Source organism: Pan paniscus, chromosome 1 (assembly GCF_029289425.2).
Source record: "Pan paniscus chromosome 1, NHGRI_mPanPan1-v2.0_pri, whole genome shotgun sequence".
NCBI lineage: Eukaryota > Metazoa > Chordata > Mammalia > Primates > Hominidae > Pan > Pan paniscus.
This window is the reverse complement of record NC_073249.2, coordinates 142,722,891-142,739,502: the sequence shown is the minus strand read 5'-3', so window position 1 is coordinate 142,739,502 and position 16,612 is coordinate 142,722,891. Positions and strand designations below refer to the sequence as shown.

Sequence of the window (16,612 nt, the reverse complement as noted above, 5' to 3'; positions counted from 1 at the left end):
ACCATAGTCAATTCAATAGAAATGAGCTTGAATTTCCTACCATGCAGCAATGAAAAGAATAGGCTTTTAAACATTCCCAGAAGGAGACCTTCTATACATTAATGACAAAATATATGGGAAGGGATATTTTGCTTATTTTCCCTTCTTTCTATTTCTACATGTGGTACTGCTTTGTCTTTTCTTTTCTTTCCCACATAGTCCCATTTAGAATATGATCAGGAAATAGAGCATCAATCTTTATCACATTAGCCTGAGATGTTATAGAGTTGAAGTTTTTTTGTTTTATTTTTTATTTGTTTGCTTTGTATTTTGTGACCTTCTTAGGCAGAGATAAGCCGGAAGGAGATAGTAGAGGGAAAGTCTTTATTTCTTTGTATCTCAGCCATATTCAAGCTCTACATTTAGTGTGAAAGCTTACCCTTGGCATCTATCAACTTACAATTTCCATTGTTAACTATTCACAAGGTACCCTGAATGTCTCTAATGTGGTAATTTATTTTTTTGCCAACACTCAAATTTAAATCATAGATGCTGCACAGCTGGGCTGTAGCAGCAAGACATTTGCCAATAGAATTAGTCTATCCAATCACCTAGAACATACATTTCAGCACAGTATTGTTCCCTATCTCATAGTACATATGCACTCTACCTGGGTCATGAGATTTTCCCTTGTATTTTGCCACGTTTTATGTAGAAAGTTTTATGTATTATCAGTATTCACAAATTAGGAGACTGACTAAAGAATTTATACCCCAACTATGTCAAAGGTAAAAAAATAAATACCTCTTACAGATAAATAAACCTAGCTAGGTGTTGAATGCTGTGCACTGATAAAGGCAATACAGAAAAGCAGAATGCAGTACTTACTTAAACAAGTATCAGTATCACTGCTGTTCTTCTTACATTTGTAGATCTCTGGCTTCAGACTTCTTATCTTTGTAATTGTTTTCCCCCAGCAGAACTTTTGTTATGAACAAAACAAAACTTTGAGAAAAATTAACAGACAAGGCAGTGATTTATTTTTGAAGAATTTGAGAAGTGTAGACTCTCAAGAGGACTAAAGGTCATATGAAGAATGATGAGAGAACCAAAATACATTAAAATCACAAATGGAAGAAGAATATTTTACTAATACAAAAACTAAGAATGTAAATATTATAATAATTGTTTCAAATCATTTAATTGACAGTAATTATAAAGTTCTTGAATCTTTACTATATTACTTTTATTTATACTTCATATAAGAAATCAAATTTTCTAACAAGGATACTGTCATAACTAAATTTACATTTATTAAGAAAAACTGCTTTAGTTAAAATTAATGTGTCTTCATTTTTATGCATTGACCTCGATTTGCCAATCATTCTCTATTGGTTAAAATTTATATTCAGCTGTTTATGAATATATATTCATTTTATATCAAACTTTAAAATTTTGTATCTAATAATCAGCATATATTCTAAAATCATAACAGTCTAAATCCTGGGCACCTTAGAAGAATGACACCATAAAACCTTATTATATCACAATATTCTGTTTTCCCCTTCATTTATTTAGAAATATGACAGGATATTTGGTGTACTTTTGTTTTTTAACTAAAAGTACCAGATTATCTCTCCCCATGTGGGATATAAAATTATCCCCATCTCTTACTCCCTTTACTCATCTAAAGTAGAAGTCATGAAAGTGGAATTTTTGCCATTAAAAGGCTCTGTATTATGTGAAGTTAGATTGTATTAACCATTTCCCAACAAATCATCTGTTTCAAAACTCAAATTCAAACTAGAATGTGTCTCTATTCACATTGCAAAAATATTATTGTCTCTCTGGTTAGTGGCTAAAAGCCAAATTGGAAACTAACTAGTTTTTTAAATTTTTTAAATTGTGCAAATTATTAAAAATCCAATTTGGTCTTATATTTGTGGATCCTTATATTTATATTTGCATTTGAACTTTTAATGGTTTTAATGATATATCATTTAAGAATATGCTTTTCATTCAGAATTGTTTTTGTTGATTTTAGAAGCATATTATTTTATGAAACCGCATCTTATATTGAGTATATCCACCATTCTGAAGTCACATTATAAAGATCATAGGTATCAATGACTTATCAAAGTTAAAGTTAAATTTATTAATTAAGTGATATATTCACTAAAGTACATATATATGAATATTAGATTGTAAAATACTTTCTCTATTACAATATTTTAACTCAAGCTGGTATTTTTAAATGCACACAAAGATGATCAATCAACTTGTTAGATTCTCTCCTACACATATTTTGCCTTTAAAAAAACAGAGGAGGTGGTATTTAAATGTCACATTATTCATGCAATGTTAAGGTTTGAGTCTACAAATTCATAGTTGAAAGAAAAGATTTATGATTCCTGCATTAACTATGCCTCATCCTAACAATACATATGCTGAGTTTCTGTATGTAGTCTTTAAATTTCATGTCTCAGTGTCATGTACTCCATGACAAGAATCAGTTATGGTCTCTATAGCACCTTTGTCTGGCTGCATTACCCATGGAAATATAGAAAGTTTATATTGCAGTCAAAAATTATACTTGCAAATAAGGTACTCAAGTAACAGCTACTATGGAAACCATAACTTTAGAGCCCTTGGCTTATGTAATTTAAAAAAAATTCTTAGCGTCAACATATCTAATGTAAATATTGTTCCACTCCTAATGAGTAACAATATATAAGGAGACATGCAACATAGAGAAGTATAAACATAAGTATATACTGAATGATCAAAGAGTTGGTTAATTTTTCCTGAAGGGAAATTCAATATTTACATGAAGAGTAATTGATTATCAGCCCAATTGCTATTCCTTTCTGTCTGAGGAGTCCCCAAGACTGTCTCCAGGTTTGATGATTTACCAGGAGGACTCAACAAGATTCAGCATACAGTGGTACTTGAGGCTAAGATTTATTACAACAAAAGGGTACAAAGTGAAGATAGCAAAAGTCCAGAAGACACCAGGCACAAGCTTTCAAGAGTCCTCTCCCAGGGCATTCACAAGGGATGCACATAATTCCTTCAGCAACAAGCTGTGACAAGCGTGAAATTTTATCTACCAGCAATACTCATTAAATACTCAATGCCCAAAGTTTTCATTGGGGGTTGGTCACATATGCACCCTCTGCCTAGCACATGCCAAAATCCCAGCCTCCCAGAACAAAAGTAGTTGTTCAGAATAAACTATGTTGTTTGTACCAACAGTCTAGGCACAGTGAGCCACTCTAATCCTTTAGGGAAAGTTTCATGTTGGTATAAGGGCACTGGTACTATTCAAGTTGCCAGACATCTCTCAAGGGCCAAACTTGTAAGCAGTTCTTTCTAAGGGTAGCAGTCTCAGGCCTACTATGTTAACTCTTTTCTACACACATTTGGTTTCCTAAATAACATACACATATGCAGATATTCCACTATACTTTTTCTAAGATACTATTGTTAATGCTTTTGGGGAAATTACAATGTCATTTACTATTTTGCTATGGCCATAGTTAAAGAGACTTAGAAGTATTCAGAAATCATTTTCATAAAACACAAAAGCAGTTTTACTCTTTTCATAAAACCCAGGGCCAGTTTTAAACACTTCACTGTGGCTATTTAAAATTCTTATTAATACCTTCTTTGTGACAGCTCTTGTGGTCCTATGAGCAAATAATTGCAAAACTGGCTTCTTATGTGAGAGCAGGGGGAGGGAGAATGGGGTGGATCATAATCCTCTGCAACCTTGTAGACTCATTATATCTACCACTGTTTCTGCATAGGTAAGGGAACAGATTAGAGAGCCCACAGATGCAGTACCAATATTTATAAATATTTTTAATGTCTTAGCTCTTTCTTTTCACATATAGAATCCAGGCTGATTAAAGATGCCCAGGTCTTATGAGGTAGTGTGGAACTTGGCACCATATCTATAACATGCCTAGCGCATGAAAAGTTATTATGCCTGTTGAAAAATTGTCTAATGTGTATGTTCATTTTTGATCAATCAGTTCTTTACTGGGATTGCAGATATTTTGAGAACTTACTGTACCTAATTTATAAATAATTTGTTAAAATTTATCTCAACATGCTCGTAGCCAGTAGTTAGTAGATTATTGCTTCTTGGCTGTATATAAACCCTTTTGAGTCATGTAAGCCTAATAATTTTATCCTGATTCATAAAAGACAATGTTACTAGTTAAATGATCATTTCTCCTGCCAATAATTGCAGAATAGCAGTAAGATTTTTCCCTTCTTTCGAATATCAACTTTGTAATTTCTGTGATTAAGCTTAGTGTAAACAAATTTGATTTGGCCTTATTTTATTTCATTTTCTTCTTATTATTTTTATTTTTTACTTTTTTGAGATGGAATCTTGCTCTGTTGCCCAGGCTGAAGTGCAGTGACACAATCTTGGCCCGCTGCAGCCTCTGCCTCCTGGGTTCAAGTGATTCTCCTGCCTCAGCCTCCTGAGTAGCTGGGACTACAGGCATGTGCCACCACGCCCGGCTAATTTTTGTGTTTTTAGTAGGGACAGGGTTTCACCATGTTGGCCAGGCTGGTTTTGAAATCCTGACCTCAAGTGATCCACCTGTCTTGGCCTCTCAAATTACTGGGAGTAGTAATTTGAAGTCAGTAAACTAGATAGTGAGTTTAAATCACTCAGTATGGATACCATGAACAACATGAATGGATTTACTTTTTGGTTGTAACTTCATCTTGAACTTTTAGAAGATAATAGTTATTCCTAAAACTCAAATGTACAAGACTTACTTTATAATCAGTGCTGAAAGCAGAAAAAATATTCTGTTGAGTTTGCTCAATTCAGAGTGAATTTTATAGTTCGTTTAACATATTACATAATGTAATTTGACAGTAGTTTAGGATATCAGCCATATTGACAATGGTGTGTTTATAAAACAAATTTATAGTAAGACATTTTCTCCCTCACTTTATCAAACTTAGGACCTTAAGAAAAGATGAAAGTGTTTATTCTATAAATTAACAGGTGGAGCCTGAGACAAGATGAAAGGAGGAACTTCCTATACTTTCCCAATGACTTTTCTAGCACAGACTGTCCTTGGCGCATCTGTAAAAATAATGATAGATATGGCTGTCTTCTACGTTCTTTCTTTAATTCAAAAATTCAGTTTCAGATCATTAAAATAGTATTCTAATGGGAAGGCTTAAAAAATAAAAACTGTGTTGAATTAATGTCTACAGAATACTAGGCATAATACAAGGCAGTTTCATGTTAAGTCACATAATTTCTTTTCATATCTGCCAGATGAGATATACTCTCATTGTTTTATAAATGAGGAAACTGAGACTCAGAAAAGTTTTCCCTAGATTGCAGAGCATGTATGTAAGTAGAGTTGGGATTGGAACCCAGGAATTCTTCCTACTAAAGAAATAGCTTGGTAGAATTTTTTAGGTGGCAAGGATGTTCACTTTTATTTCGTTTAACTCTCTAGTCCTATATGTAGGTAAATTAAAACTCAGAATTACCCAAAGACAAAAGGTAGTTTGTGGCAAAGCAGGAAATAGAAGAATCTAGTTCAGTGATTCATTTGTTATTCCTTCACTTGGCTTCAGTGACTTTGTATCACTAATCATTCCCTCTCAATCTCCTTGGCTTGATCCCCTTCTCTTCTTTCTATGCACTTCCTCAATGGGTGGTTTCATCCAGTCTCATGACTCAGGACAATTCCCAAACTCATTTTTCCAGTCCATACCTGATTCCCAAATTCCATACTCTTGTATCTAGTTTCTAACTTGAAATCTTCACTTGGATATCTGATACCTCAAATTCAACCTGTCTAAAACTGACAAGTTTTTGTCCTCTTTCCTACACTCCACCCACCCCCCTCCACGAAGCCTTCCCCATCTAAACTGATGGCAACTCCACCCTTTCAGTTGGTCAGGCCAAGACACCTTCGAGTCCTCACTTCATATCTAATGCACAGGGAAACCATTTTTGCTTTGTCTTTAGAATTTACAGAATTCAGCCACTTCTTACCACATCCACTGCTGTCACTCTTAAGTGAGTCACTAGAGTGGTTCCTTAAAAATGTTAAATCATATCCTATTATTCTTTTCAAAACCTTGCAAGGATTCCCCATTTTCTTCAGAGTAAAAGTTGAAGACCTTACTATGCAAAGTTTCATGAAAAAGATAGGATAACATTGTTAAAGGATCACTCGGTTGCTAAGTTTTAATTGTCTTCCTCACTAGAATGTAAACTCCATGAAGGCAGAAATCTTCATCTTATTTTGTTTACTTATATAATCCAAGCACAAATTCCTGAGATATATTAGTAAGCACATAGTACTTGCTTAATTCAAGCATAACACATAGTAGAGGTTCAATCAATATTTGTTGAATTTCAATTCATGCATTCATTAAATATTTATGAAGCTCATAGTATGTGCCAGACCAGTTCTACATGCTGGATACAGCAAGTCAGTTGTGGTCTCTGCCTTCATGAAGCTTTCATGAAGTGTACTCTGTCTTTGGTATCTCTCCAGAGACATACTGACTCAAGAGGCCTTCTGTGGATTCAAAACTTTTTTTAAGTATCACAAGTGATTCTGATAAACACCATGTGTTGAGAGCTTGTTTTGTGTATCTGTACCTCACTGGGGAATTAGATTTATTCTCAAGAAAATATAATTAGAAAAATCAGAAGTAATATGGTCTCTAATGGTTGGAAAACAATCCTAAACAATAAATAATATTGAAGAAAAAATATTAAAGAAAACACATTGGGAAGTGTATATATCACAAACACCTCTTTTATGTTGTACAAACACCTCTTCCATGTTAAATGATGCCAGTTTCCCATAACCTTATCTCTCAGACCTAATGGCTTAATGATTTTAGACTTTCTCTTTTCAATATCTGACTCTTTACATTTACTTTCACATTATTTGCCTATCTTGGACTGGCAGAAAGCTCATAGGTATATGTCAGGAAGATTAGGTTATTTTCCCAATAATTCTACTAACGGAGTTGGTAGCCTCACAGGAGCTCAGATTCCTTATCTTTAAAATGAGAGTTTAGACTCAATTAAACTAAGCTCCCTCTAGCTCCAATATTAGAAGATTCTGATTTCACTTTCTATAGTAGTTATAATTGATAATGATAAAAGTAATACCCTTTTGATGTAGTTTTAAAGGAAAAATTAGATAGTCACTCTTCCCATCATAGAAATCGTTAGTGTCTCCAGGTTGATGTATTACAAATAAAGGTTGTACACTTAAAACAATTTTGTTGAAGTTATTTTCTGTTTTTCACTAATTCCAGTTTGATAAATCAACATGGCTCTTTGAAAAGTTCAGTCAACAAGGAAATTACATTTCAGGTTAAATTTCAGAATAATCATGGGAAAAAATACTTTCACAATGACTTTCATTATTTCTCCCCCAAAATACTTTAAATATGTGATGGATTCCCATTATTAACATGAACCACTATGAGTGTGGGCCACCTATGAGAATCTCTGGGGAAGAGGGTGTGATATGGAGGTGAGGAGGATATGTCTATGATTTGAAAAGGTTCCCAAATCGTTCTGATATCTGCTGTCACAACCCACCACCACTCCACTGTCACACACACACACACACACACACACATTCAAGACCATCACTTTATTTGCATTCCAAAATAAAGGATTACATTATTTAGATGATTTTATTTTTCATGCATTCCACTGCATATTACCTGAATTCCAAAGATAATTTATATGTAGTACATTACTGTCTGCTATCTGAATGTAATGAAAGAGATAACTGGTACATTACCATGGAACAGTTCACACAAATTTAATCTTAAATATAGATGTACTTCAAATAAATTATTTCTTTGGAATCTAAATAAAGTTTAGATTTATCACTGGAAAAATCTGAGCTAACATAGCCACTGGAAAAATGTCATGTTATTTTTAAAGTAGACAGTGTGCCTTTTGAAAACCCCTTATTCTCTAGTTATTACTTCATCTAGGTAAATGAGGAAATGTGCAGCAAAATATTTTTAAGATGAAAATTTCAGTCTTTTAGAAGGTTCCTGATAATGACTATTTTTAGGTTATTGAATCATGGAAGGAGAATAGATAATTAAAAATAAGCACCCTGAAGTCAGTGTACCCAGTTTGGAATTACACCTTTACTATTTATTAGCTGTGTAATCCTAGGCAAAATAATTTCTGTAGGTCTCAATTGCTTCACCCCTACCTATGAAATTTGGATAATAATCATACCTATGTTTTGGATTTTATGAGCCAGTACAGAAAGTGTTTAGCATAATGCCTAGCTTCTAGTAAACCACTGTGTCAAGAATAAAACTAGGGAAGGTAGAAGTTCACATATCTTCTTATTTTAGAACATAAAACTGCTCATAATCTAGGATAATAAAGGGCCTTGCAAAAATGAGATTTTGAGTTGCTAATTTATATGAGTTGAGCCTAAATCCTGGTCATTTATTAACTATTAACCCTTTAAATAGTCTTTAGTTGTTGATAGAATATTAGTTTTCCTCTGGTATGATAATGATTTCAATTTACAGTACTGTATTATTTACATTTAAAATGTTATGATCTTTTACTAGCATAGAAAATAAAACCTCTGCATAAAATAGTGAACAGAGTTGAGAATAGTGCTTTTCAAGCTTTTATGTACATATGAATCCCTTGGAGATAAAAGCTCAGATTTTCAGGCCCAATGCCCCCATCATCTGAGGCAAGCCACAGGAATCTACATTTTTATCCTTTTGTCTCCCAGTTTATTCTGATGTGCATGGGTCCTAGGACCAGATTTTGAAAAAATTTACTTATAGACTAGCACAAAAGTGGCAGTCAAAAGCTATGGTTATGAATTTAACTTTACTATAAAACCTATCTTTGCATGCTGATGATTTAACTTCTACTTTGAGAACATGAGAATGTATGTCAAGTAGGTTGAGCTTTTAGAAAGTCAGAATATAAATTAAGGAGTCTATATATTTGAAGACAGTGTAATAAAGAGCAAAATTCATGAAGCTACAAATCATGACTAGATTTCTGGTCCCAACTCTGCCACTTTATGGCCTGATGACTGGGGAAGCTATACCCAGTAACATTGCTGAATCTTAGTTTCTCCATCTTTAAAATGGAGTTAATACCATATTCACTGAATTTGTCCTATCCAACTAGAATGTAAGTTCCATGAAATCAGAGACTTGCCTGGTTTTGCTCACTGCTATATATCCAGCACCTAAAATAATGCCTGGCATATAGTAGGTATTCAATAAATAATTGTAAAATGGATGAACTACAGTATTTGAAATAGTCTAATAAATACTGAGAATAAAAATGGCACAATACCTTCCCTCAGAAGCTCAGAGCCTGGGGGAGACAATATGCACAAATACTATAGCATAGTTGAATAAATAAATGTATTATAAAGAGCAACTGAGGTAATGTAATGATTCACTATGTAAGTTATGAAGTGGTGGTAGTACTTGTAGTGGTAGCACTTGTAGAGAAACAAAATAAGAATGCAGAGAGTTTGGGGATGCGCCTCTTAACCCTTTAAAGTGTTTTCTACACAGTGCTATGATCAATTTGTAGTTGAGGCTGTAATAATCCAGATATGTATACACATACATGTGTGCATACATATGTATGTATGACAGGGAAGAGGGTAATGAAAGGGATTGAACACAAGCTGGAAAGGATAGTGGAGAGGTGGTAGTGATGACAAAAAAGAATAAGGAGGCATAGATGCAGCTACTCCTTCATCCTTTGGTGGTACCCATTTTAATTTTTTAGGTACCCATATCAATGAAACAGTAATAACCAGAAGTTAGGTTGGTATAGAGGAGAAGAATGTGTTTAAACAAAACAAAATGAAAAATAGACTTAGGTCTCCTATAAATGTTACTTTAACCTTATCGATTGCCAAAAATCTTCACTTATTTGGGGGTTTTCCATTTGTTTTTAAGGCCAGAGGCCAGTCTAGTAATTGTAAAGTCTTCACAATTTAGTAGGTAGAAAAATGCTTTTAAACCAGTCTAAATCATTTTTATACTGTTGCATAATAGGAGAATTATTTTTAAAAGCCAACTTCTGATAAATGAAAAATGTTTTCCTATACTGTGAAAGGCAGTGTGGGTTTTTACAACCATTTTTAGACTTCCTTTTTGATAGATCTCTTCAAAATGTACATACTGATTTCCTTCATATGCTGGTTCTTCTATTTATATTACAAAGTTAAATTTATATATCTTTGAGACACAGGTTTGTAATGTATGATCCAAAGAGATTGCTCTTAAAGATAGGTGAACTTTCTGATATTTTGCAAAAGTTCTGTAGGTGTGCACATTTTTCTGGAGACTGCTCCATGTTCTTAAAGACATCATAACCAAAGCAAGGCCCTAAGAGAACAGGTTTAGTTCATTCACCCAAGTAATTCTCTTCTTTATGGCTACTGTGGGGACTGTAACATGTAGTTAAAAGTATGTGAAGGTCATCGCTCCATATTTTTGTTTATATAATGGCTTGTTGCCTTGAAAAAAAAACTTTATGAAATCAAAACAGAAATATCATGAGTCTTAGAATGTGTGTTTTACCAAATGGTGTGTTTGTGTAGGTCCGATTCCCATCCCACTTCAGTTCAGATCTCAAGGACCTTCTACGGAACCTGCTGCAGGTGGATTTGACCAAGAGATTTGGAAATCTAAAGAATGGTGTCAGTGATATAAAAACCCACAAGTGGTTTGCCACGACAGATTGGATTGCTATTTACCAGAGGAAGGTGAGACTTTCTTTTTTAATTTAAAAGCTTTTTTAAAGTTGGTGTTTAAATTATATGTGGTGGAGATATTTTCAACTTAACACATAGTTTTAATTTTTTTACCTTTTGAATTAATCTTGTGCAGGATCTAAAGTACTTTACAGCCCATAACTTAAAAATGAGTTTCCCCCTAAAATTTTTTTTTTTTTTTGAGGTGGAGTCTCACTCTGTAGTCCACGCTGGAGTGCAGTGGCACAATCTCGGCTCACTGCAACCTCCGCCACCTCAGTTCAAGTGATTCTCCTGCTTCAGCCTCTCGAGTAGCTGGGACTACGGGTGCATGCCATCACATCTGGATGATTTTTTTGTATTTTTAGTAGAGACAGGGTTTCACTATGTTGCCTAGGCTGGTCTTGAACTCCTTACCTCAAGTGATCTGCCCACTTCGGCCTCCCAAAGAGCTGGGATTACAGGCATGAGTCACCACACCTGGCCTTACCTAGCTTAAAAAGAAAGCATATATGCTCTTTTGACCATCAACCTGAAATGTTTCCTTTGTTAAATTTTTCCTATCTATGCTTGTTACGCTTCACAAAACTGTGGAAATTATATATTAGACAATGTCCTAAGGGTTTTCAAAACTGATGTGAAGCCACATTAGGAAGATATATAAATAAATGTAGTTGCCCATCTAGAATTGTCATGTGCCAGATATATAATAACATTAAATTGCTAGTTTCATTCCTTGTTAGTCTTCATTTTCACCTTCTTGTGGCATATTGGTCTCTCTTTAGAGATACAGCTTTCCTTTATCCATTTGAAAGCTAATTTGAACATAATTCATACAAATTAGGGGTTTTAATTCATGCTTTTTTGGAAGGTCAAAGCAAATTATCTGAAGTTACTACTTTTTTCCTTTTAACAATTATTTATTCACGTAAGATTTTTTCCAAATAGTTATCAGGTCCCTGCTTGTATGTTAGGTATTCTGCAAGGTGCTGAGAATACAATGATGAGCAAAACCAACCTTTATTCCTGCCCATATGAAGCTTATACTTCCAGGGGACAGGGAGATTAGTCAGATGGTCATATAAATAAATGTAAAAGTACTATACTGTGAGAAATGTGGAAATTCAGAATAACTTTGCACCTGAGTTTTTGAGATTTGTTTTGTTTGGTCTTTTGTTTGACTCTTTGCTCGCTAAAGGGATTCTTAGTGTTAGAAATTCAGGCAACTTGAAGACTTGAATATAAGTATAGATCAAGTTAATCGCTGGCATTATTATACCACCATAATAAAATAGAGAAGAAACCCCAGCTAAACTGTAGCATATTTAAAAGAAACTAGTATTTTGTTTTGTTTTGTTTTTGGCTACACAAGTTGCCAGTATGACAGTTGTGGTAACAGTACTATATTAATTGATAGCAGTTATCATTTCACTTTTGTAATAATTTGAGACATTTAAGAAAAGATTTTGCTGCACTGAATTACCTTTATCTCTCATTTTGCTTCTTACATGCTTAAAGATAATTTGCATGAATAAAGTGTTTTCATTTTGAATATATTTAATTTTTTTCTTCTTTTTTTTCATAAAACCAAAACTTCTAATGTTTTAGAGACATGTCATCTTTAATAATGCTGTGCAACTACATGATTGAGTTTCCTTAAGGAAAAAAAAATTTAATGCTCTAATTAAGTATTAAAAGCACAGTTTTTCTAATTTATATATTTTACAAACGATTACAGTAACAAGCTGGGTGCCCTGGCTCACACCTGAAATCCTAACACTTTGGGAGGCGAAGGTGGGTGAATTGCTTGAGTCTCACTCAAGAGTTTGAGACCAGCCTGGCCAACATGGCAAAACCCCGTCTCTACAAAAAATACAAAAATTATCTGGGTATGATGGCTCATCCCTGTAATCCGAGCTACTTGGGAGACTGAGGCAGGAGGATCACTTGAGCCTGGGAGATTGGGGCTACGGTGAGCTGTGATTATGCCACTGCACTCCAGCCTGGGTGACAGAACAAGACCCCGTCTCAAATAAATAAATAAATAAATAAATAAATAAATAAATAAATAAAGATTACAAAAACAAAACAATTAAAGAATTTTAAAATGCAGCAAAAAGAAAATATAGCCAGACCAAAACAATGTGAATGCAATACAGCCTATCTCACAAGAGGGATCCAGAAACTCTCTGTTAAGTTCATGAATCATGGCTGTTAGCATTATTATCGCAAATAGATATGTTATATAGTCAATAACAAGATTGATAGCACTTTAAAATAGATTTAGATCTCATAAAAAACTTTATTTTTTATATTTTTTCTAAATTTGCTAACACCAATGCAATACTGTATAATTAATAAAAGCAACTCCCTATAACTTCTCTTTTCAGTCTTCAAAATAATCCTGTGAAATAAGTGATACCATTTTCCCCATTTTACTGATGTGGAAATCAGCTCAGAGAGGTTAATTAATTTAAACATAATCATGCAGCTGCTAAATAATACCTATATTTGATCCCAGGTTCTTCAGATTCTCAATTCCAGGTCACATTATCCCTTTAAAGTCCTTTTGACATGATTCTTAAAATGAAACTCCAAACCACTAAACAATAAATTGTTTCACAAGATTTTCATGAATTTTACGTGTATCATCTTCTTAACTTTTATGCTTTGAGCATTTTGGGAGTAGGAAGACTGTCTCAAAAGGCAGCAAAAAAAGAGAATGAACTGTGGTGTTAGGTAGACATTGATCTGAATCCCTGATCAACCAATCATTAGCAGTATGATCATGAACAAACGATTTAACCTCTCTAAAGCATCAGTTTTATCACCCTTAAAATTTGAATTTGGATAGAGAATACAAAAGGAAGAGCAGTTTGGTGAGAAAGATTAGATGGATTGGCCCAGGCTCCATTTTCCTTTCTGGTTGAGATATGTTTCATATACTTATAACCAGGTAATTTATTAAGCAAATGAATTTGAAATTATCATAATTCCACCATCCAAATAGAACCTAGTATTTGATATATGTCTTTTTACTTTTTTTTTCCCTGTGCTCTTCATCACTGCAGTTCAGTCCTATGATCTCAGTAGCCAATTAAGATCTACCTCCTCCAACCCTGCACTTTACCATTTCCTTCAGTCTCTTATCTCACAGTTGCTAAATACTACATAATTACATCTGAGTGACTTACTGCCATATTATACAATTGTTTTAAAACAGGCCAGGTGCTGTGGCTAACACCTGTAATCCCATCAATTTAGGAGTCCACAGTGGGAGGATCACTTGAGCCAAGAGTTCAAGACTAGATGGGCAACATAGTGAGATATCATCTCTTCAGAAAATAAAAAAGAATTAGCCAGGTGTGGTAACACACACTTGGTCCCAGCTACCCTGGAGGCTGAGGCAGGAGGATCACTTAAGCCCAAGAGGTCAAGGCTGCAGTGAGCCATGATCATGCCACTGCACTCCAGCCTGGGCTACAGAGCTGAGACCCTGTCTCTGAAAGAAGAAAAAAACCCTACTCCACAATAAGTGTATCTATTGAACTTCTATTTTCTTTTAGTGCTTTCTGAACTCTAACTTATTTTTTGTTGTTGTAATTAACCAGTTGTCCCCTCCATATTTATTGAATAATTCTTATTTGACCTCTTATTTGAAATTCTACCTTTACTAATATTAAATTAATATATACATCTGTCTATTTCTGAACTTTTTAAATTTTTATTGCTGCATACTATTTTTATATATTCATGAAGTACATGTTATATTTTAATACATGCGTAGTATGTGTAGTGATCAAAGCTGGGTATTTAGCATATCCACTACCTTGATCGTTTATTGTTTCTTTGTGTTGGGAACATTTCAAATTTTCTGTTCCAGTTACTTTGAAATATATAATATATTGTTGTGAAATATACAGTATAACCAGCCTGCTGTGCTATGAAATGCTAGAACTTATTCCTTCTGTCTAACTGTATGTTTGTTCTCAGTACCTTAGTTCTCTTCATCCCTTCCCCCACACACACACATCCTTCTCAGCCTCTGGTAGCTGTCATTCTATACGTTACCTCTAAGAGATCAACTTTTTTAGGTTCCACATGTAAGTAAGAACATGTGATATTGTCTTTCTGTGCCTGGCTGATTTCACTTTACAGAATGATCTGTTTCTATCCATGTTGCTACAAATGACAAGATTTCATTCTTTTTTTTACAGCCAAATAGTATTCCTATATATATTACATTTTCTGTACCCATTCATCTGTTGAAGGACACTTAGGTTGATTCCATATCTTTGCTATTATGCATAGTGCTGCAATAAACATGAGGATTCAGGTGTTGCATTGATATACTGATTTCCTTTGGATTAATGGAATTGCTAAATTGTATGATAGTTCTATTTTTAGATTTTTGAAAAATCTCTGTACTGTTTTCCATAGTAGCTGTACTAACTTACATTTTTACCAACAGTGTGTAAGAATTCCCTTTTCTCCACATCCCCTCCAGCACTTGGTGTTTTCTGCCTTTTTGATAATAGCCCTTCCACCTGGGTACGATGATATCTCACTGTGGTTTTGATTTGCATTTCCCTGATGATTAATGGTGTTGAGCATTTTTTCATGTACCTGTTGGCCATTGTAAGTCTGGTTTTGAGAAATGTGTACACATATCCTTTACCCATTTTAATTAGATTGTTTATTTTTGGCTACTGAATTATTGGAGTTCCTTGTATATTCTGGATATTAGTCCCTTCCTGGATGAATAGTTTGCAAATACTTTTTTCTCCCATTCAACAGGTTGTCTCTTTACTCTTTTGAATGTCTCCTTTGCTCTGCAAAAGCTTTTAATTTAATATAGCCCAATGTGCCTATTTTTGTTTTTGTTGCTTGTACTTTTCAGGACTTAGCCATAAAATCTTTTTTGTTTGTTTATTAGGTTTTTTTTTTTTTTTTTTTGAGTTGGAGTTTCGCTCTTGTTGCCCAGGCTAGAGTGCAATGGTACAATCTCGGCTCGCTGCACCCTCCACCTCCCAGGTTCAAGTGATTCTTCTGCCTCAGCCTCCCGAGTAGCTGGGACTACAGGTGCCCACAACCACGCCCAGCTAATTTTTGTATTTTTAGTAAAGACAGAGTTTCACCATGTTGGTCAGGCTGGTCTCAAACTCCTGACCTGCCTCAGCCTCCCAAAGTGCTGGGATTACAGGCGTGAGCCACCATGCCCCACCCATAAAATCTTTGATTAGACCAATGTTCTAGAGCATTTCCCGTATGTTTTCTTCTAGTATTGTTATGGTTTGGGGCCTTATTTTTAAGTACTTAATTCATTTTGAGTGATTTGGGGATATGGTGAGAGAGAGGGATCTAGTTTCAGTCTTCTGCATATGGATATCCAGTTTTTCCGCACCATGTATTGAAGAGAGTGTCCTTTCCCCACTGTATGTTCTTGATGCCTTGGTCAAAAATCACTTAGGTGTAATATGTGGATTTATTTATGGGTTCTCTATTCTGTTCCATGGGTCTCTGTGTCTGTTTTTATACCACTACCATGCTGTTTTAGTTACTATAGCTTTATAGTATATTTTGAAGTCAGGTAGTGTGATGCCTCCAGCATTGCTCTTTTTGCTCTGGATTCCTTTGGCTATTCAGGCTCTTTTGTGGTTCCATACAAATTTTAGGATTTTTTTTTCTATTTCTGTGAAGACTATCATTGGTATTTTGATAGGAATTGCATTGAATCTGTAAATTTATTTGCATAGTTGATCATTTTAATATATTTATTTTTCTGATTCATGACCATGACCATGGGATGTCTTTCCATTTGTTTCTGT

At 34.4% G+C, this 16,612-nt stretch overlaps 1 protein-coding gene across 9 annotated transcripts in view; it reads left to right on the top strand.

Annotated features, from left to right (window-relative positions):
• The window catches only part of PRKACB (protein kinase cAMP-activated catalytic subunit beta), a 161,259-nt gene that overhangs the window by 126,257 nt on the left and 18,390 nt on the right, over positions 1 to 16,612 (top strand). For all 9 annotated transcript variants that reach the window (XM_034933999.3, XM_034933971.3, XM_034933959.4 and 6 more), the window contains one exon: positions 10,632 to 10,796. In XM_034933999.3, coding sequence (XP_034789890.1) covers positions 10,632 to 10,796 — 165 coding nt within the window. The remainder of the gene's footprint in view (positions 1 to 10,631; positions 10,797 to 16,612) is intronic.